General features: G+C 35.5%; 1 protein-coding gene across 4 annotated transcripts in view; it reads right to left on the reverse strand.

Annotated features, from left to right (window-relative positions):
* The window catches only part of phactr3a (phosphatase and actin regulator 3a), a 56,375-nt gene that overhangs the window by 24,886 nt on the left and 8,523 nt on the right, over positions 1-22,966 (reverse strand). For 3 of the 4 annotated variants that reach the window (XR_007927408.1, XM_051879435.1, XM_051879433.1), the window contains one exon: positions 1,775-1,936. Coding sequence is in view for 3 of the 4 variants with exons in the window: in XM_051879433.1 (XP_051735393.1) it covers positions 1,775-1,936 (162 nt within the window). In the remaining variant the exon portion in view is untranslated. Of the gene's footprint in view, positions 1-1,774; positions 1,937-3,430; positions 3,635-22,966 lie in introns of those variants that run through there. The other variant, XM_051879434.1, reaches the window with a different exon arrangement.

Genomic DNA, 22,966 nt, shown 5'->3' on the forward strand with positions numbered 1-22,966 from the left:
GGGCACTTTATCTTACTTAAAGCCAGGGTATTTACTCATCTTCATGTGGTGTCAAACCTGTATGACTTTCTTACTTCTTTGAAACATAAAAGAAGATATATATATATATATATATATATATATATATATATATATATATATATATAAATATATATATATAAAAGTCTATACAATGAGAGTAAATGGGGTCTAGAACAACATTGGACCCCACTGGCTTTCATTGTATGGACAAAACAATTGAAACATTCTTCAAATTATCTTGTTTTATGTTCAACAGTAGAAAGTCATGCAGATTTGAAACGACGTAAGAGTGAGTAAATGATTTTACAGAATTTACAATTTTTGGGTGAACTATACCTTTGAAAGGCTCACTGGTTAATCTCTCCAAAAATGGTGTATGACACACCTGCCGTTTGCCATCACAGGATTGACTTTGGATTGCGCTAATTGATTTTCCTACTCATACCCAATCTTAACACCATCAGAAGTCTAGCAATTCTCCCTCATTCCCTGCATGCATCTACTATCATTTGTGTATCACTTCCTCTGCTAAACTTGACTGGATGACGATATTGTCTCATTATGTAACTAAACTGTTTCTACAGCTGTCTGCTATCAGTTCACTCATTTCACGCTTGATTAAAAGACCTCTTTTGCCTCTGGTACTGTTCCATTAGAACTAAAAACTGCTGCTGACACCCTAGTTCTCAAGAAACTTTGTCTAGGTCCTTCTGTGTTAAATAATTACACACCTATCACAAACCACTGCTGAACATAGCTGTTTCCCCTCAATTAGAGTCACACCAAGTTTCTTTTATTCTATACAAGCCTTTCAAAGCAGAATAATGTCCTTTACATAGCAGAGACAGCTCTCCACAGGGCCATAAATGACCTCCTCCTTTCTGCTGAATCAGAGGTGCTTAATATTCAACTCCTTCTGGACCTCAAGTCTTTATTGGACTCTTAGATGTTGGCATCACTGACAATGGAAACTCTCCTCTGGTTCAGTTCTTCAATGACAAACAGCAGTTTGTTTTTCTTCTGAAACACAAATCCTCCATCAGTGCTGTTATCTGGGGTGTCCCCCAGGGTTCTGTTCTTGGTCCTCTTTCTTTCAGCCCTCAAGCTAAGTTAATATCTCTATAGAAATTAATAAAGTGCTAGTTAGGGATGCATTGATCTTAAAATTCTGGACGATATAAGCCAATAATTATTTTCATGTTATGGTCGATATTAAAATTCAACACTATTTTGTCTAAAAAAAAGAAAAATTAAACAATAATAAAAACTAAAATCAGACATTTTAAACTTTACAAGTGAATTTAAGCATCATAGAATTATAATGTATAGTATGGAAAACGGATATTCATTTTGAGATTTGCTAAAGATTACATTCAACAGTGTTATTAAATTAGCATCATCAAAGCTTAAAATCATCTTATCACTCATAACCATCCATATATTTATGGTTCACAGCCCCCTAATTTTGTTATATGTGTTTTACACTTCTATCACACTATTTTGTGTCATTTTTGTATTTGACTCCCCATCATTAAATAATATCTTGCAATATTTTTCCCATTCATAAATCTTTATCGATTTCCTCTGTTGTGCATTGGAAATACAACATTATATGTATATATATATATTTATATAGGGTATTTTTTAAAATCGCCCAACACTACAAAATATTAATCTGTATTATAAATATCACTATGTTTTCAGTAATATAAGACAGACAAATAAAAGGGCAACAAAGCCCAGGTTGTCTCACCTGTAGAGCTCTGCTTCAGCTTCTCGTTTTTCTTTTTCCTCCATTTCCACGGCCTGAAAATGCGCCCCAGTGTGGCCAGCTTGCTGTGGCGCCGGATGGGAGGAGTGTGGACTCCACTCACCAAACAGCTGGAGCGCAGCACTTTCTGCTGCTCCATCACATCTGTAACACACACAAGACAGACAGGAACCATCAGCACTGAGCAGTGACATCCACTGGTATGACAGATGATACTGACTTTGAAAATTGTTATAATTATTTATTAATTAGTTTTATTAAATTTATTATTAGTTATATAAAATGAATGAGAAGTATCCAGCCCCCAGGTGTGTCCACAATACTGAATCTGGCCCCCTTTAAAAAAAAGTTTTGGACACTCCTGACCTATGGAGAAAATCAGATGAATTTTAAAGAACACACGGAATCAAATTTGACTTTAGAAGTTTTAGAAGCACTTTAGATACTTTAAAAGAATTATTTTATTTTATTATTTTATTTTGACAACTGCTGTTTGTTGACTCTGGATTTTTTATTTTTATTTTTTTAATGATTTTTTTACTCATTTTAGAAGCACTTTAAACACTTTAATAATTATTTTTATTTTATTTTATTTTATTTTATTTTAGAGGCACTTTAAACAACTTAATATTTTGCAAAAATGTTTTTTTATTTTATTTTATTTTAACTACTGCTGTTTGTTGACTCTGAATTAAAAAAAAATACTGATTTTCTACTCATTTTAGAAACATTTTAAATACTTTAATAATTATTTTAATTTTATTTTAGAGGCACTTTAAATACCTTAATATTGTGCAAAAAATGTTTTATTTTATTTTATATTATATTAGAAGCACTTTTATATTTAAGAAAATTGTTATTTTATTTTAGAAGAAATGCATTTTATTTTATTTTGCATCTATTCTCCAAAACTCTTATGTAGGGTCAAGGGGATGTGAGTATTTAATTTTATTTAATTTTATTATTTAATTTAATTTTATTATTTAATATTATATTATATTATATTATATTATATTATATTATTATTTTTTAAATTTACATTATGGGTGATTTATTAAGTTCAGTTCAGTCCTTTATTATAACAACATTAGGAAAAATTATTATGTAATTAAAGCTTGACAGATCATTAATTACATAATTTCAAATAGTGACATAGAATTGTCATTACACTATATTCATATTTGAACAAGGATTGGATAAACGAATCATTTGGTTATTCAGTTAAAATCTGTTTTTGGCTTTTAGTTTATGTCTGTTAGCTATTACTTTTTATATGCTTGCATGCAGATTTAAAATTTGCTGTCTTTCTCTTTGGGGAAAATGAACCAGATGACATCATTTCCTGCTCAAAAAAAGGTAATTACAAAGCATGTACCTTATAGAACTTTTCAATTATTTTTTTCTATAGGAATTTTCCATTATAGTCTTTCAGTTTTGAGCTAAAGCAGATGTTAATCACAGCAGCGGTGGTTTATTGTTAAAGAACAATTGTATATTTTACCACACAAAGCCTCTACAACACCCACAGCAGCATCATATCCTTCAGCAGGCTAGACCTAATCCTTTTAAATATTCACACGCAGGAAAAGCTCCATTCATAGAGCAAATGAGTCAACGCTCTGCCAAACACTCTGTTACCGAAATAGTGTAGTGTGGGCAGGGGAGCGAGTGCCGTCACAAACCCAGAGGCGCTGCACCGTGCCTCATGCACGGAGGTCCTCCGATCCTTGACCATACAAGAAAAGAACCGGGTCAATCAACCGAGCGTCTCTGCTCAAGTAACCAGCGCTATATGGAATCCAGGTCAAGCCTGAAAACAGTGTGGTGAGGCGAGTCAGCAAAGCCAGGGTCAGCAAAGCCTAGCTGTTACTATGGTTACTGCTCCTCCAGATGCAGCAGCAGCAGAGCAAAAGCCCCCTCGGAGGCAGAATCCGAGCACCGTATGAGGGGCTGCCACTGTCTTAGGAAAGGGAGGATGGGGGAAACGGAAAAGGGAGGGGGAATGGGGGTCTGTTGCTATACGGAAGCGCTTGCAGAAGACCTCAAGCAGCCAATCAGGGCCCGGCCTTTCATAACATATAATATCAAGCACACTACCCCTTTCTTCAGTGCAGGGAGATGTATTACAAGGGGCTGGTGTTGCACTGGACAATCTGTTGCAATCTTAAACAGACTAAAAGTGAAAATGTATTCAATATTAGGTAATATTAATATTGCAGTGGGCGCAGTAACTGTTACACAATGAGTGCTATTGAGAAGCATAATTGTGAAAGCAAGAGAATTTTAAAAGGAGTAGTAAAAAGGAAATACAATCCAGTACATCTGACAATATTTGAATGAATATCAGTGCAGTTATTCATGAAGTAAGCGACAGAAGAGCAAAGCACAGCGTTTTATGAACAGAGAGGCAATCAGCACATAGGCCTGCATGCTGGCTGTGTGCCACAGATGCAAACGTTACCAATATCTCTAAAACAACTGCCAAAACCACTGATGTAAGGTTCACAGTGACCATACGGACATATATATCATGCATACAGTGTCTTTTAATACAATAATCATTATAATGCAATACAGGACAAAATTACACAACAGAAAACACCCACTTTTATTGTAGTAGCAATCATGATACAGTAGCTACTCTACATTTATCATCTTATCTTTGAGGTACATTATGGGCAGTTCATTAAGTGGTCATGCATTATGCATTATAACATTACAATCCATGTAATGCAAGTGAAAATTATTATATAATTACAAAGCTTGACAGAATTTTAAATAGTGACAATGTATATATATATATATATATATATATATATGTGTGTGTGTTGAAGTGTAACAATACACGTATTTGTAGTCTGCCGGTACAGTATTTTCGGTACTTGTCTTTCGGTTCAGTACACATGTGTATCGACGAATACAGAGTTGTAGCCCATTAACCACTTTTAACCATCATTAACCACCAATAATCGCAATAAGATCTGTGTTTTGTTACTTTCGATAAGAAACAAAGTCTCATCCCTCAAATTCTGTCCATTTTATCATGAAATTCAAACAATAAATGCTGTTTTGTCACTTTTTGATGTGGTGTGAGCCGCATGACAGATCGCTGTACAGGCGCCTCATTTCAAGTGGCAGCGCGGAGCGCAAGTGAACGCGATCATCTCTTCCTCTTTAATACTAGTTACAGAATAAACATGCATGAACATCTGAAGGTATGTTGAAAGATACAGTACAACGTACTGAAACGTAGTCGTGTAATCGCTCAATCAGTGTTTCAACCGCGGAAAGTCATCAACGAGACAGTTTGTTAACACTGTGTCACGTAGCATTTACCTCAGAAATGCCATTAAGTGTCCACAGCTTGTTAGTTCGCCAGAGAAATTAACTCTTTCGCTACATATATGCACTGTATTAGCCTATATATTTATACATACATACATACATACATACATATATATATTCATATACATTCATATTTAAACAGGGTATTGGGATGAACTAATCATTTGGTTGCCAATTATTAATACAATAATCAACATAAAACCCTCCTAGAAAACACTTCTAGTTCTACTGTTTGTAGATGGTAAATAATTAAATATGCTCATGTTAAGTAATCCTGTCTGGTTTGATTTAGGCTGCTTAAGAAGTTTCAATTCGTTATCAAAGGCATTTATCTCTGTCACAGCTCATTGAAAACACATGGTTTTAAAGAGGTGGATATCTGTGTGGTTAACAGACCCAGACAACAAAGAGACTGAGAGACACTACAAACCCCTTTTTAACATTGCAGATTGGCAAATACTGTTTATAGCTCTGTCAGCAAATCTACGCTCCTTTAGTCTGCGGCCCCCTTCACACCTGATATTAATACGTGCTCTGGATCTGAATGTTCTTCTTGTTCATCAAAATGCTTTTTCATCCACAATCAGATATATATTTTTAATAAATTAAATGAAATTGTCATAAGCAATGAGAAATGAGAGACAGTGGAATATTGTGAATATAGTCACGACTATACTGTACTATTAGACAAGATACGCAGTATTGGAACTGATGTATTCACCAATCAGAAGCCAGGATCAGAAAATGCGCTATAATAAGCATTATATGTTATACAAATAAGTTATATAAGCCATCCCGACGTATTTGACTTTCTTTCTTCAGATAAACACAAACAAAGATTTTAGGAAAATAATCCATCTACGAGTATAATGCAAGTGAATGTGTGCCGCTCGGTTGAAGCTTGAAAACCACAGCTGGTAATCCATACGACTCCAGTGGAAGAATCAATGTCTTCTGAAGTGAAATCATAGGTGTGTATCAGAAAAATACTTTTTTTTAACTGTAAATGTCACACAAGCGTTTGACAGTGAGACACGACGTTTTGACACGTGACGTAAGTGCGTTGTGAAGTTTGCACAAGAAGTGGCTCTGTTCTTACATGTTACTTTTAACATGTAAACAAAGGCTGTGTTTGAAATTGCCCCCTATAGCCTCATTCACTATTCTCTTTACTCCACTAATATAGTTCACTTGAGGAGGTGAATGAAAACAAGTGAGTGAGTCTGCCGCTGCTGCAGAGCAAGTACAGAGACTTGCTACTGCCAATACATTGATGTGAGCATGTAAGACATGCTGCTGCTGCTGCACATGTAACATACATGAATTAACTCCTAGATCTACACAGGTGGAGCTGGGGAAGGAGAAGGGTTCGGAAAGCACACTGCAGACTGCTGACAGCCATCAATGCCACATATTTGAATGTTTGAGAAGCAAGCTCATTGGCCGCTGATGCAACAGCAACCAATCAGCTGTGTTGTGTAGATAATGATGTGATCGCTATCAAATGAGTTAAAGACCAATCAGCCTGCATTGTCAGAGTTTCTCGCCAGAACTATGTAATAATAAAAAGATTTATAACTCTGTCATGGAAACTATGTATACGACCGGTATATTACGCTGTAGCCACATTGGACCATCCGTTTGGAAAATGGATGGATGATTCAGCTGCGTGCGGCATCTTCTGGTGAGATGCGGGAATTCATTTGGTCTCACGGTGCATTATGGGTATTACCTAGCTGTTGTGCGTATATCGGTTGTACACTTGTTATTGTAGTGCATTGTGGGATTGAATGAATGCACTCTATAATGTCAACTATGGTTTCGGACACCACTACAAATGGCTGTCCCCTAAAATAGTACCCCATTTAAAGGGTTAGTTCACCCAAAAATGAAAATTCTGTCATTAAATACTCACCCTCATGTCGTTCCACACCCGTAAGACCTTCATTCATCTTTGGAACACAAATTAAAGTATTTTTGATGAAATCCGAGAGGTTTCTGATCCCCAAGAGAAAGCAACGTAATTACCACATTCAAGGTCCAGAAAAGTAGTAAAGACATATTTAAAACAGTTAACGTGACTACAGTGGTTTAACCTTAATGTTATCAAGCGACAAGAATACTTTTTGTATGCGAAAAAAACAGAAAAAAAATGATTATATTCAACAATTTCTTCTCTTCCCTGTCAGTCTTCTAAGCTGTTTACGTTGCATAGACAGTGTAGCATTTCCATGTTCTACTCAGAACGCCGACTCAGTATTGGCCGGCTCCTACGTCAGCATCACACGTATGCGTCATGCTGCTCATGTGAACAGCATCGGCCAATGATGAGTCGGCATTCTGACGTAGAACCTGGAAGCTCTGCACCGTCTATACAACGTAAACAGAGTAGGAGACTGACAGGGAAGAGAAGCAATTGTTGAATAAAGTTGCTATTTTTCTTTTGTTTTTGCACAGAAAAGTATTCTCGCCGCTTCATAACATTAAGGTTGAACCACTGCAGTCACATGGACTATTTTAACGATGTTTTTACTACTTTTCTGGACCTTGAATGTGGTAATTACGTTGCTTTCTCTTGGGGATCAGAAACCTCTTGGATTTCATCAAAAATATCTTAATTTGTGTTCCAAAGATGAACAAAGTTCTTACGGGTGTAGAACGACATGAGGGTGAGTAATTAATGACAGAAATTTCATTTTTGGGTGAACTAACCCTTTAAGTGTATAGGGGGCGATTTCAGACACAGCCAAACTTTACAATGCACTTACGTTAATGTCAAGCTGAACTTGTGAACGCACCTAGGACAGTTGGCCGAAAGTAATGGTTTATAGTTAAAAAAAAAAAAAAATTAGTATTTTTCTTAAACCTGTCATTTCACTTCAGAAGACATGATTCATCCACTGAGGTCGTATGGATTACCGTCATGATCGCTGTGTGTGTTTTTCAAGCGTCAGCCGAGCAGGCATTATATGGACTCACATATCTCTTTTCCACCAGAATAGAATGGTTTGTGTTCTGGAGCCAGACCCTGCTCTCGGCTAGTCAAACTGGAGCCTGTAGCGAACTGCCTGTGTGTTAGACTTGAGGAATGAATGGTGACGTAACGCTGCTACGTGTTGTTTACCTGACTATAAGCAGTCTAAAATCATTCAGTGCGTGTCCCAGTGTTTGCGCAGACACTGTTTTGCTGTTTACAGTACCGGGAGTGATTCTAACGTACCGGCAGCTTGCATAAACACTTTTTTAGAGATATATTAAACCTGAAAGCATTGATTCACTCGCCCTCTTGCACGCTGGGTCTACCTTGCGCGCACAGTTTTATGTGTTTAGATATAAAGAGCAATGTAGTGCAATGTTATTCCATTACTCAACAGGACTGCCATAAACAGCGACAGCATGCTCTGTTCGAGACCAGCAAGCTTTTAGGGCCGGAGTTTAACAGTTCTTTCCGGCCCGGAACCCCCTTTTCTGCAGTGGAAATGTGAGGAGCGGTTCGAGAACAGATAAAGGCCGAGAACCCGCACCAGAACCGCGTCGGTGGAAAAGGGGTAACAGAGATTACAGGATTATATTCCTAAAAATCTTCGTTTGTGTTTATCTGAAGAAAGAAATCATATACATCGGGATGGCATGAGGGTGAATAAATGATGAGAGAATTTCCATTTTTGAATGAACCATCCCTTTAATATGGTCCATAATACTTAATTCATGGCTATTTTCAAATGCATACAGTACATATCGATTCATACATTTTTCCAGCTCAAGCTAAACTCTCAGAAGAATAAATCTTTTATATCAGATGAACAATTTCAAGCTGAAATTCTGGTTTAACCTCTGCACTCAGGTGATGGATGCCTTTATTTAATAAAGCTCTTTGGCATTGGGAGAGGCTTTAAGTAAATGTATGTAAATGTAATGGAGTTGCTTATGGTCTGTCCTCTGAGGCTTGTTTTGGAGATGCTGACCACATAAACAGACAGGAGGGAAAAACCCATTTGTCTGCAGTAGATAGATACTAAGAGCTTGTTATTGTAATGTCACCCAAGAGATGAAAGTGGGAGATTGAGAATATTATTCAATTCATCAATGACTGCAGACTAAAGATGCAATCATAGCAGACACATGAACGTGGGCCTCATTTGTAAGTGGTCGGCCCGGGGGGTCCTGCAATATGAGGTGCTAGTTGTGCTGTTTAGGGCTGATCTGAGACCAGTTTTGTTTTTATAGCCAGTATAAACCGACACAAATTTCTATTGCATAAGGAGGCCATAAACACAGACCTGAGATATGTTTTTGGTTGTCATTTCTTGTTCTTTAATTAAGTCAATTTGGTCTCTGGTCTGTTCAAAAGTTTGGGATCGGTAAGATTTTTTTAATGCTTTTGAAAGAACTTTTTTTTTTTGCTCACCAATTATTTGAAAAATACAGTAAAAACAGTAATATTGTGAAATATTATTACAAACTAAAATAACTTTTCTACTGTAATATATTTTAAAATGTAAATTATTTTGGTGATCAAAGCTGAATTTTCAGCATCATTATTCCAGGCTTCAGTGTCACATGATCCTTCTGAAATCATTCTAATATGCTGATTTGATACTCAAGAAGCATTTATTATTATAATCAAAATAACAGTTTTTAGCAGTGGTAAGCAGTCACATGATAATCAAATATTGAATTTTTAATATACACAGATAATACACGCAGGAGAACACTAAAGAAAACAAAGGCTAATCACACTTCCAACAAAGACGAGAACCAACAAACACAACTGAAAACACAGGGCTATCCACCTTATTCCCATGCCCCATGACGCTTTGTGCGAATTATGGGTGTAACTTCTGTTAAGCTGTAAACAGTCAGTGAAGGACTCGCTCTATGAACGCAATTATACGTTTTTTTTTAAAAACTGGGTGACATTATTCTACTCACCCTTCAACCAACAAACATTAAAAGGACATTTAATAGTGTAAAAACATCAACAAGGTACTTTCAACAGGCCATAACGGATGGGTTAAATACAACTATAGTAATATATATCTGTATTATATAATATATGTTGCCTTAATAAAAAAATGTTCGTGAACTTCAGCATTCGTGATACAATTTTTAAAGTGATTTAGTATGTATTGGCTTTAATCTAGACAACTAAGAGAGACAAATCATACACTGTAAAACATTAAATGCACTAAAAAGTAGTTTAACTGTTACCCTAAACGTTTAAGTAGAATCAAAGTAGTGCAGAGATTTTTTCCACTTTTCCCAACTACTTTGAATTTAATACTGACCAAAAAAAAAAAAAAAAAAAAGTTAAATTGATTTTGACTTAAATAATTGGGTAAGTATTGTGAAAAGTTAAATATATAGCACAATGAATACATTTGTATGGTGTAAGCCACCTAAATCCTTCAAGCCTAACACTAACCTCACTGGAAAAAAATGGTAACATCGATATTAATTGGTTTTATTCAAGTCAAAAATATTATTTAACATCACTGAATAAACCTAAATACCTTAATTTAAGACAAAACTCCCTTTTTATTGGTTAAATCAGGCATATTCCCTAGAGAAAATGAATATTAAAGTAAAAATATATAAAAAAAGAATACTAAAGTATTGCAGAGACCAACAAAGTGAAATCAAATATGAAAAAAAAAGGATAAGTAGGAGGTACATTTTAGTTCTTTTAACAGATCAAAGAGAAACAAAGAATTTACTCTGCTTCAGTGAATTGGTCAGAGAGAGTCACAGTACTGTATTATGAAAAGTAAAATACCAATTGAGCCAATAAAAGCATTCAAGACTCATGAAAACTCACAAAGAATTCACAAAAAAACATTTAATAGAGATGTTTGTGTACATTTTAATTAAAGAGCATTATAACCACACACTCTTTGAGGAAAGAAAAGTTCAATGGGGTTCTATATAGAGTTATTGACTCAAATTTAAAGAGCCCTTTATGCCAAAATGGTTCTATATAAGGAGAAATGTCTTAAACAACTGCATAATACTTTGATGATTAACCAGTTACTTCATTTTTTCTAGTGATAAAGTATGTTTATGAGCTGTTTACTTCATAAAAATTAAAGGGGACCTGTTATACCCTTTTTCAAAGTCTTGATTTTGTTTTTGGGCTCTACTAGAATATGCCTGAATGTTTTTTTTGTTTGTTTGTTTGTTGTTGTTTTTTTACATATTTGACAGTGTTGCAGCACCTTTCTTCCCAGTCTAGCAGTAATGCTCTGGTTTAGTTCCTGTCTCTATGAAGCCCCTCCTTTTGAAAAGCGTAATGCACTCTGATTGGTTGGCTGGACCAGTGTGTTGTGATTGGTCAACCACTTCAAGCGTGTTTAGTAATGTCACACCCCTTACCATAAGCTGACTTTCAACACACTACTACGCAACTCATCCAGACCTCACCCCTTTATTTATACGCCTTGGGCGGGAATTATTTAAGGAATATTGAGGAATATTCGGAAACAGTGTTTACTGATACAGAGAATAACTCCATTTGGAGTGACTTTGTAGACTTTTTTCATGCTCAAACAGCAACATTACGCACTAAAGAGTGTTTTAAATGTAAAAAAAAAAAGCATTGTAGGGCCCCTTTAAAATTAATCATGAATTAAAACAAAATTAATTAATTAAAATTAAATCCATAAAATGATCCCATGATGGGAACCCCTAAAAGGTTCACTGTATGAAGTGCCTGACAGAACCCTTTAAGGTTCTATATAGAACCTTTACTTCTGGCACATATTAGTTTATACAATCGGCATGAAAATACAAACAATCCGTTTTCAGAAATTAGTCATAAAAGCAGGTAGTTTAGTGTGAGAAACGAACAGTTACTGTCGTCCAACAAAAGAAACCCCATAGTTTACCCCCTGGCTCAACAACTGTGCAGCCATCTGTCAGAAGACAAGTGCCTGCGGTGTAGCCTCCTCAAGATGCTAAAAGTGGAACAGGCTAAATAACAAGTCTCTGACAAGGCTTAAAGGGACTTGAGACAGCTCAAAGCTTTGGCCAGTGTTGCTTAGAAAAAGAAACAGTAGCTTTTGACATCAAACAGACCTCTGCAGTGCATTCTCTGTGACATCTAGGGCTAGACACCGACTTGGAATACCAAGCTGTGATGATTCAGTCTGTGTTAAGAGACGTCAGAGAAGAAAACTACAATGAGCGGTAAAGAAAATCTGAACATACCAAGCAATGCATGCTGGGTATGAGACCATGGACATTGTCCTCTGAGCAGGAATCAGTGGTGTGGACTTTCAATTTACCTTTTCTGCCTGTCTGTAATATAAAGCTGAAAGTCTTAAATTGGGTCAAATAACTATCCCAAGAAATATAAAAATTTCAAGGCCTCATTGGGAAATGCTCAAAGACAGCAGACAAGGGGAAAAGGCCACTTTCTCACTTTCAAAAGCATCCTAAGTTAAAGGGATAATTCATCCAAAAATGAAAATTCAGAACTCTACAACTCTTTCATAACCCTAGAAATCTGTCTGTGTCTAGTAGTTGTATAGTAAGCCATAAGAATTAGGATAAATATACACCCATTCAATGTCCTTTTATTTTTTACCACCATGCTTTAGGAAGTCAATAGCAGTTTAATTTTCTTGGTCATGATTTATATGTCACAGTTATAGGTCAGCTTCAGGTCACCTGTCTCATCATGGCTTATATCACTGAATTTTTGATGGAAGTCTTACTTGGAAACTCCATAAGCTTCATGCACCTTAGGCAGCAAATCTTCAGACAACGTCAGACAGGTTAATATTTAGAGAATTTCCATTTATATTCATAATCAATTTATATTCATATAATGACCTCTGGCACTGACCTTCATGATCAGCTTATCAAGAAAATCTTTCTTTTTAAAAACTCACTCTTTTCAGATAATACTCAGCTACAATCAGGAATACATCTGGGCAATATATTGTGTAAAATTACTATTTACCAAATCACTCTGCATACTGTGATGTAAACAGAACATGAGCATGAACATACAGTGCATAAACCTTCTGTTTGTGTAGTTGAAAAAAAAAGAGCGCTCCCTTTATAATCAATAAAATATTTATAAACTTTATAATTTTATTCATTGCAATCTCACAAAGTTCCATTATAATAAATTAAGCTGACTGTACAATGAATCTCTTATTTACATAATGTCTACACTTTGTTATAATGAGAGGATTTGGGAGTGTGCAGAACTCAGAATCCACTCACCACTCAAAACGCCAGAGTTGTTGTTCAGTGCTAACTTAAACGCCTCTGATTAGCCATTGCATTCAAGAAATCAACAGATATGTTTGTGACTGGCTACATTGTTTAATGCTGCAAAAACAATTTGTAAATAGAAACCTTTGAAGTTCTCAACACAAGAGTGCAAAAGCAGATACGCACTGGATCGTTTGCCAAATCTGTTTCACAAATACTGTATTCTACTTTACGGATCCTAGACCAGCAGTTATGGGCAGGTTTTCCCTCTAAAAGCAATCAGAAGCAGCAGCATCAGGCAGCGGTTTGAGTAAGAAAATTCCATGCTTGTGTGTGGCCAGGGCAAGCCTTGCCCAGCCTTACACATGCTCCAAAAACAGTGTCTTCTCAACATGTTTATAACATAAAGAAAACTCTTCCCGTCTCAGCTACAACTACAGAGTTTGAGGGTCAAAATATACGTTGTTTGTGGGCAGCCAATGAAGACCATAGGATGGCATTTATTACAAACATACAAGTTTGAGCAGGAAAGTAAGAATGAAATTACTGACAACTCGTTTCAGGCAGATCTGATTCTTTCTTTTAGGAGAAAAAATTTATTTGTAACTATTAACTATACTTTGAAACTTTGCAGACCTTTTACATTCACAAACAGCTATATTACACACATGAAAGTTAATATCCAAAAAAGCATAATAGGGGCACTTTGAAACAAAATCTGTAGCATATTGATGTTTTAAATTATCGTAATATTAGCAGAGCTGCCAACTTTTGAGTTCAACTTGGAGTGAGTATTGGGGGGTGGGGCATTGACACCAATTTCACAAATTGATTCATTGTGATTTGATTTCGAATTAATATTGATTCATTTGGTTTTATACATGGATATATAGTACATGGACTTTTCTCAAGGAAAAAATCTTTCTCAGTTAATGTTGTAAAAAATATACAGGGAACCCTGTCAGCTATTATTAAAAGGTTAATTATGAAACAGTTCCTGTTCTTGATTCTACACAACACCCTTAGCAACCACTCTTAGCAACGCAAACTGTATGTTCTCATTGATATTGTTCATTGAAGCTTACTGTATTATGTAGAAGAGTATTGTGAGAAAGAGATCGAGTGAGCGAGTTTATTACATGCATTCAGATTTAGCATTTTCCTTCAGGTCAGTCCTATGTTCATAATAAAAAATCTGTTTAAATGTCTGCTGCAATATCTTGTCCTTTTAACAGTTATGGGGTTTTCCCGTGACTGACAGCGCTAGTCAAAGCATTTGTCAGTTGCGTCTTGTTCCGTGTTCACAACAATTCAGTCTTTTCAATGTAAAAGTCTTCACTACTGACTGACACACTCATAAAGACAGTCTTTGCTGCCATCTAATTGCGTAATAATGTAACTTCTGTTGCTGTTCACGGTCAGGGACTATTTTTTCTGGCGGAAGGAAGGCTTTTAATGATTTTACTTTATGAAAGTTGCATTGATACATATTTTTGGCTTTGGCTTCGCGTTGTGCCTAACAAGGCCCTTCAGCCGTGACTTATTCACATTACAGCACAGCCTCTCGTACCTTATTGCTTACTTAACAACTGATTTGTATACAATTGAATGTTAGGCCATTTTTATAATAATAACATTATGATAATAACTTTTTGATGGTATTAAAGTAAAAATAAGATGAATATATAATATATTGCCTATTTTTTTGAAAAATACTCCTTATTTTTATTTATTTTTTTGCTATCTATACAGTTTATGGACATTGAATGGCTTTTCTGAGGTAACATTACACGACATTGTTTACAAGCTGTTTTATCCGCGGTTGAAACACTGATATTGAGCAATTACATGAGACATGAAACATTTCAGAAAGTTGTAGGCCTACTGGATTTTTCAACATACCCTCTGTCCATTCATGTTTCCTTTTTTTTTTTTTTTGCTGTAACTAATAGTAAAATGGAAATTTCGTGATAAAACTTAAAACTTTTGAAAGCTGAGACTTTGTTTCATATCAAAAAGACAGGTTGCTCTGTTTTGTCCATCAGCACACTGTCCATGTCCAATGTTTTTTTCAATGCATAAGAATATGGATGTGGCATGAGAGCGTGAGAACAGTGTCAATTGCGTGATTCATGCTATATGTCATATATGCTGAAAATGCTTGCATACTTCAAGCTAATCACAGAATAACACGTTGATAACCGCATCACAAATGCGTCTTGAAAGACACTTCTGACTCTGATGTGGGCGTATAATGGTTCAGAATAGAAATATCCTGTAATGTTCGTAGTGAGTATTGGCAAACGTACATATTTGCTCTTTAAAGATCCTCATTGACTCTCTGGTGAGTCACTTGAAGTCATGTTCATCCTTCTGTGTCTCTTCATTGTTTTTTTTTTTTTCCCACCTCCCCTCCCTGTTTCCCCTTCACTCACTCCCACTCAGTCTCTCTCTTTCTCTATCCTTCCCCTGACTCCATCCTATATTGCCTTTAAACTGCATTACAGTCATGGTTTCACTTACCGTTCAACACAAACAGACACTAAGGTAACTTCATCTCATCAGGCAGCTCTGAAATTCATTGAATCGCAAACAGCACAATAAACTCAGGCTCAGCTGAGCGACGCCATCCATCCAAGGCAGCTCCGCTCAAGCTTATGAATGAGAAATGAGCTTCTGAAATATTTTAGATGGTTCAGGTATGCTGAGAGTGAGACCTGCTCTTTCCAACAGCATTGCATTCAATATTAACTACATTTCCTCTCTCAACCGCTCAGAAGAGCCAAGATACTCAGATGTGTTGACGCTGCAGTACAGTGAATAGAATTTGAACCCCTATTCATTCTCTCTAATGGCCTCCCATAGGAAAGGAAAATCTCTTTTCATTCAAAAGTTGGGGGTCGGTAAGATACTTTAATGTTTTTGAAAGAAGTCTCTTATGCTTGCCAAGGCTTTATTTATTTGATACAGTAAAAGTATGGTAAAGCTGAATTTTCAGCATCATTACTCCAGTCTTCAGTGTCACATGATCCTTCAGAAATCATTCTGATATGATGATTTGATGCTCAAGAAACATTTCTTATTATTATCAATGTTGAAAATAGTTGTGCTGCTTAAGCTTAATATTTATGCGGAAACCCTGATTCATTTTTTCAGGATTCCTTGGTCAGCATTTATTTGGAATAAAAATATTTTATGACATTATAATTTATTTTTTGATTAATTTAATGTATCATTGCTGAATAACAATATGAAAATTCTGTAGAAATAAAATTCTGAGACCAATTAATCTGAGCCATGCCATCCACATAATTTTTATGTCAATATTCTTACTTTACGTCAATAATTTTATTTATTTATTTATTTGCCATTAATTTAGGAGAAATATTTGAGACAAAATTTACTTAATATAGTATGGTATATAACTGATAAATTTCCTGAGCTATGAAAGAATGACTTTTTATTTTATTAAGTCATTTTATAGCAGATTTATTATATAGTAATTTATATGTAAGCAATAAGGTACGAGAGGCTGTGCTGTATCGTGAATAAGTCACGGCTGAAGGGCATTGTGCAACCCCTTCAGCCGTGACTTATTCACGATACAGCACTAGCCTTGAGTACCTTATTGCTTTTATAAAATGGTTACCACACAATACAAATATTAAAGCCAAAAATATGTATCAATGCAACTTTTATGAAGTAAACTTTCACTAAAAGCCTTCCTTCCGCCCGAAAAAATAGTCCCTGACCGTGAACAGCAACAGACGTTACATTATTATGCCATTAGATGGCGGCAAAGACTGTCTTTGAGTGTGTCAGTCAGTAGTGAAGACTTTTATATTGAAAAAACTGAATTGTTGTGAACACAGAACAAGACGCAACTGACAAATGCTTTGAGCACTTTCAGTCATGGGAAAACCCCTTAACTGTTAAAAGGACAAGATAATACATCAGACATTTAAACAGATTTTTTATTATGAACATAGGACTGACCTAAAGGAAGATGCTAAATCTGAATGCAGGTAATAAACTCGCTCACTCAATCTCTTTCTCACAATACTCTTCTACATAATACAGTAAGCTTCAATGAACAATATTAATTGAGAACATACAGTTTACGTTGCTAAGTGTGGTTGCTAAGGGTGTTGTGTAGTGATACACAGAACTGTTGGGTGAAGCGATCATAACCATGTTTTATTGTGAATAAAACACAGCTATTGACCAATCAGAATCAAGGGCAGGAACTAACTGTTTTATAAATTATTATTATTATGCATGTTTTTATTGCTCTGTGGTCTCTGCCTGTTTCTACCATCCTGGAAAAAGTTTATACTCATGAGAGTGAATCAGTGAAGCTAATTTCTGATTTGAGTGCTGCAGTAAGCAAACCATATAACTGAGACGTCTCTGTTTTGTGCAAACTCAAACAGTTCTCTTCCTCGCTTTCGCTTTCTCTTTCACTGTCACACGCACAACTTCAAAAATATTTAACTTTTTACTTCAGATATATACACAACTGAAAAGACAGACTGTCATACGCCTTATCTGCTCTGTGTTGTATCTCTGGGGAGGTCGCTGAGCTTGTTGTTGTGTTCAGTTTTCACGCCTGAGGAGAGCTGGGAGCGTTGAACTGCGCTTGACAAGGTCAGGTCTTGTCTCCTCTTGTACACTATGCTGTGCATATACCTTAGTCTGCATTGAGGAAAGACAATCTCAAGCTGGAATGACACCTAAGGATTTTTAAAGGCAGAAGCCACTGACATATCCATGAGGGAAATATAGCAACAATGTTGTTGTTACTTATTAGCATCTTTGCGAAGGCAACAACCACTATTACTGTTGTTCATACTTAGGGTTAGTGATTTAAAAACACCTTTAACCTAAGCATTGAACTTCAGCACATAACTGTCTCGCACATTTGAGCTACTGACACCTCATTATGTGGTCTGTTGTGGAAAGTGTGATATTACTTTTCACATACATTGAAGGAGGCACAAAGCCACATATCAAGGGACCAAAATATATAAAGAGGCGGGCTTTTTAGTTGCCAGCAAGCCACAAGCAGGAACAACCTAGTAACTTTATAACAACATGTTAAAAACAACTCAAAAGACCTAGCAACAGCCTGGCAACCACCAACTTAGTGACTTATGCATGATAAGTACAATAAAATTCAAACTAGGTTATTTCTGATTCTTTTGTCAAACTTATCCAGGATTTCGTGATTTTGCAATGGCAGCATTTAACTCTCATGCAATATATCAAAGGAAAGAACAGAGCCTTGGCTTTCAAACAACAACAACAAAAACATTTTATTCTAGCTTCATGCATTCTTTTTTTATCAACACTTGAATGTGTGTAAGGGTCCATTCAAACAGAATCCGTTTTTGCTTTGAAAAACGTGAGACGTGGGCAGTGGAATGGTTGGAAACCATTCCACAAGGCCTTGAGAAGCGTTTTTAAAAGCGCCACATTTTTGAATGCGATGTCATGCACAAGACGCTGCAAAAGATGCGAGCACAATGGTCAAACATGTCCATCTAGTGCGTTTACATAGAAGAACAATGAAAAAGTGGAATGGGAAAACACGTTCAGTGTGAATCTGCCCTAAGATTCTTAAAATCAGTTTTTTTGAACAAGTAGCTGAGAAAATCACGTTTTTGCCAAAGACTACGTCCAGATCAGATTGCGAACGATGATCAAAACACAGATGGAGTAGATCGAGTTCATCAACACCCCCAAAGCTTCACAGTCCTTTACCTCTTCATTGGTTTGACATTTCATTCAGTTACATTTGGCAGTTTTGATTTATATGCTGTTTAATGTCTGATGATTGCGTTATTTTGCATGTGCATAAGCAATGCTTCTATCGCTTGTTTATGCTTTTTCTTCACCTGTGTTTTGATCTGGAGATTCTGTACTATTTCAGAAGATGCGTAATAGCACCCCCTACCGTAACAGTGAAAACATGGATTGCTGGAAAATTCCGTCAGTGGCGGAGAAAGAGTTAATGCAAAATCAAGCAAACTCCAAATTAATTGTGACAGCTTGCATTTTTGTCTTATTTTCTACAGAGACATGCAGGAAAAAAAATAGTAAGCTAAATCTAAAATTTACTTTTTTTTTCCTGCTTGTCATGTGCGGGGCTCTGTAATTTTTTACAATTTTCTGAAAAAAAAAAAAAAAAAGTTAACCTGAGGAGGAAAGCAATATTAGCTAATCAAAATCCATAATTCAGAACCCAAACGAATTAATCAGGTTTTCAACTGTCCCACCGCTGTATTGCAGTGAATTCCATTGTAAAGTGAGCAAGAGTATTCAATTCAAGTGTTTAAAAGGAAAGAAAAGTTCTGATATGATGCAGGTCAATTTAAGCAACAAAGAGGGTAATATGTAATATTTTCATATGTGATCTCTCCAAACCATTAATTAATTAATACACGTCTACTGTCTATTTAACCTGTTCGCTTCCAAGCCATGTGAGAAACACAGCTACGCAAGTGATCCAACGGCAAAATATATGTGTTAAACACGTGGGACGATTGAAAATTTCGAGAGGTTTAATGATACTATTAAACTATTGGTAACACTTTAGTATAGGGAACACATATTAACTATTAACTACGACTTTTCCCTCAATAAACTCCTAATTTACTGCTTATTAATAGTTAGTAAGGTAGTTGTTAAGTTTAGGTATTGGGTAGGATTAAGAATGTAGAATAAGGTCATGCAGAATAAGGCATTAATATGTGCTTAATAAGTACTAATAAATAGCCAATATTATAGTAATATGCATGCTAATAACTGGCTAATAAGCAACTAGCTAAAAAACCCTAAAATAAAGTGTTACCAAACTATTTTATATATATATATATATAATACTGAATATAATGTATATTGGGGCGATCATTTGTTAGTCCTCATAATACCTGATTTCACCAGTGGATTAGAATTAAATAAATACATTATTTTACTGTATATGTACTTTTTTTTTTTTTTAAATATTTCGAGTGAATGCCATCACTCATAATACTATTATAAATTTAAAAAAAAAATTGATATATGCAAAAACAATATTACAAGAATAGACAATGATAAAATTGTTCAATTGTAAAAATATTAAAATAATTATTTAAAACATTTAAAATGTACATTGTCACTGATTACTGTACTGATTCAGTGACAATGTTCAAGCTTTTGCGTCTAACACAATTCTACGGAGCGCCTAAAGGGACATGGTGATGGGAAACATATGAGATGGGAGGAAAACAAACATTGTACTGTCAAGATATAATATCACACAACTCGCACAAAGTTTTTGGTGGATACTGGATAAGCAACAAAAAATAAAAATGCATACAAGCAGTTATGACCAAGATCTGTCAACTAAAGTCTGAGCTTGTGCTTTCCTTGTACCTACTACATTTAATCTAATACTCCCTGGAACATCTACTGATGGTTCGTACTCTTAAAAGACAACTGCTCATATTATCAGCAGTGACACAAATGAAAGTAGCTTTAGTGAAACACTGATACTGCCTTTTAAGGAGAATCAGGAGAATTCCACCATCTTCTTAAAAAGACAATCACAGTCAGTCAGTCTAAAACAATAATGTTTTATGCAACTCCTACCAAAGAAGTGAAAGATGTATGAAAAGAAATATCAAGGACTTTCTGGGGAAGACCTTTTCATCAGACACTGTGTTTGGCAATACACACACCCTGGTAAACAAGCTCTCGCACAAGCCTGCACAAAGGAAGCTGATGAGTCATAATCGACCTCAGAAAGCGGCCTTTACACGAACCCCATGTAATATTATGTGTTTATGTACAGGGAACTTTAAAATATGGTTACATAGCTCAGTAAGAGAGAGAGACTGAGATTTTAAAAGTGAGCATAATTATGAGTCACCATGAAAACAAAATTGACAAATCTTATTTTTCTATGGAATGTTGCAGTGTTTATTAAAAACGATTTATCCGTGCATATCATTATTTTGTTAAATTCATATGCCCTCATAATCTTTAATCAAAATAACTTCTCCCTCTTGCAGTGACATCTCTTCTCTTTTCTGATGACGCGTTTACTGGCACGAGGGCGGGGCAACCTGTCACTCACATGAGATCCACCAATAGCAAACCACAACCATCCAATCAATTCCCAATGGACAAAATCAAGTCCCGCCCTACATTTTTTTAATGTTCGAGAAGACGTTTCACTCTGATATGTCACAATAGGGAAGAAAATACCAACATCTGTGCATACTGATTTATGCGCTGGACATAAAGAAAAGTAAAAAAGATCTAAGAAATTAAGACTCATATATAGATAAAGGTTTAAAAATCAGACATTAGTCTCTTTATGTAATATATGAAGTATTATGTAAAGTATTTCTCTCACACTCTGTCTTGCATATCCCAAAATGCTCACTTAATCTCAGTTAAGCTTTCACGAAATTGGTTCATTTTCATCCCATTTTTCAGGGGCAAGAAGTTCGCGCAAACTGAGAAGACACTTTTAATGTGTAAAGAGGTGTGAAGTGATGTGGTGAAAGGTGGTGCATCGTATCTAAATTTAACTTTTAATGAACTTGATGATAATCTTATGGGACAAATCAGATCTCAATCATGATTATAAATGTCTCCCTGTCCTGTCTTCCTGTTTAACCCTTGAAGCATTCTTTGACATATTGGGCAGACTTTAAAAGGTTAACGTACAGAGCTATGGGCAAGAGAATTATATGCTAAGCTAGTTGACAAATCAGTCCTTTGATGCATGACATCCACTAAAGTGCTCAGACTTTAAAAGTAAAATCAGGGTGTTACAATAAAAACGTAAGTGATATCCATAATTCTAAGACTTTTCTCTGTATATCTCAGTTTATGTCATTATATACATCAACATAAATTTAAAATGTTTATATAATTGTTATGTAACGTGTGTATATGAAGGAACAAGGACAAAGGAGAATGCGAGGAGTAACATTTAATAACAGAAACGGGCAGGAACTCACTATAGACAGCTAAACATCAACGAGAACGGACCAGGAATGAGGGAGAACACAGAGTATATATACAAGAGGCAAACAAAGGGAACTTAACAAGATAATTAACGGGACACAGGTGAACGAAATGACTGATTAAACAGAATGGGGGAAAACTAGGTCACAGAAAACACAAGACGTGACAATAATATAATATAATATAATAATATTTCAGCAAGGATAAAATGGCTTCAAATAAATGTTCTTTTGAACTTTTTATTCATCATTCAAGAAAAATATGTTTCATGCTGTTTGCAACATTGATAATAATAAGAAATGTTTTTGAGCTTTAAATCAGCATATTAGAATGATTTCTGAAGGATCATGTGACACTGAAGACTGGAGTAATGATGCTGAAAATTCAGCTTTGCATCACAGGAAGTTACTAGAAGAAAATGATTAAATCAGTAAAAATATTCTTAAAAAAAAAAAATGGTTTCACAGCGATTCTATAGAAGAACCATTTTTGGTTCCCCAAAGAACCTTTCAGGGCTTTCACACTGTAGTTACAGGAACTAGCTACCAGGGGGATCACCTGAAAACTAAGGCTGTGTTCAAA

The sequence above is a fragment of the Ctenopharyngodon idella genome, chromosome 22, assembly GCF_019924925.1.
Source record: "Ctenopharyngodon idella isolate HZGC_01 chromosome 22, HZGC01, whole genome shotgun sequence".
NCBI classification, from domain to species: Eukaryota; Metazoa; Chordata; class Actinopteri; order Cypriniformes; family Xenocyprididae; genus Ctenopharyngodon; species Ctenopharyngodon idella.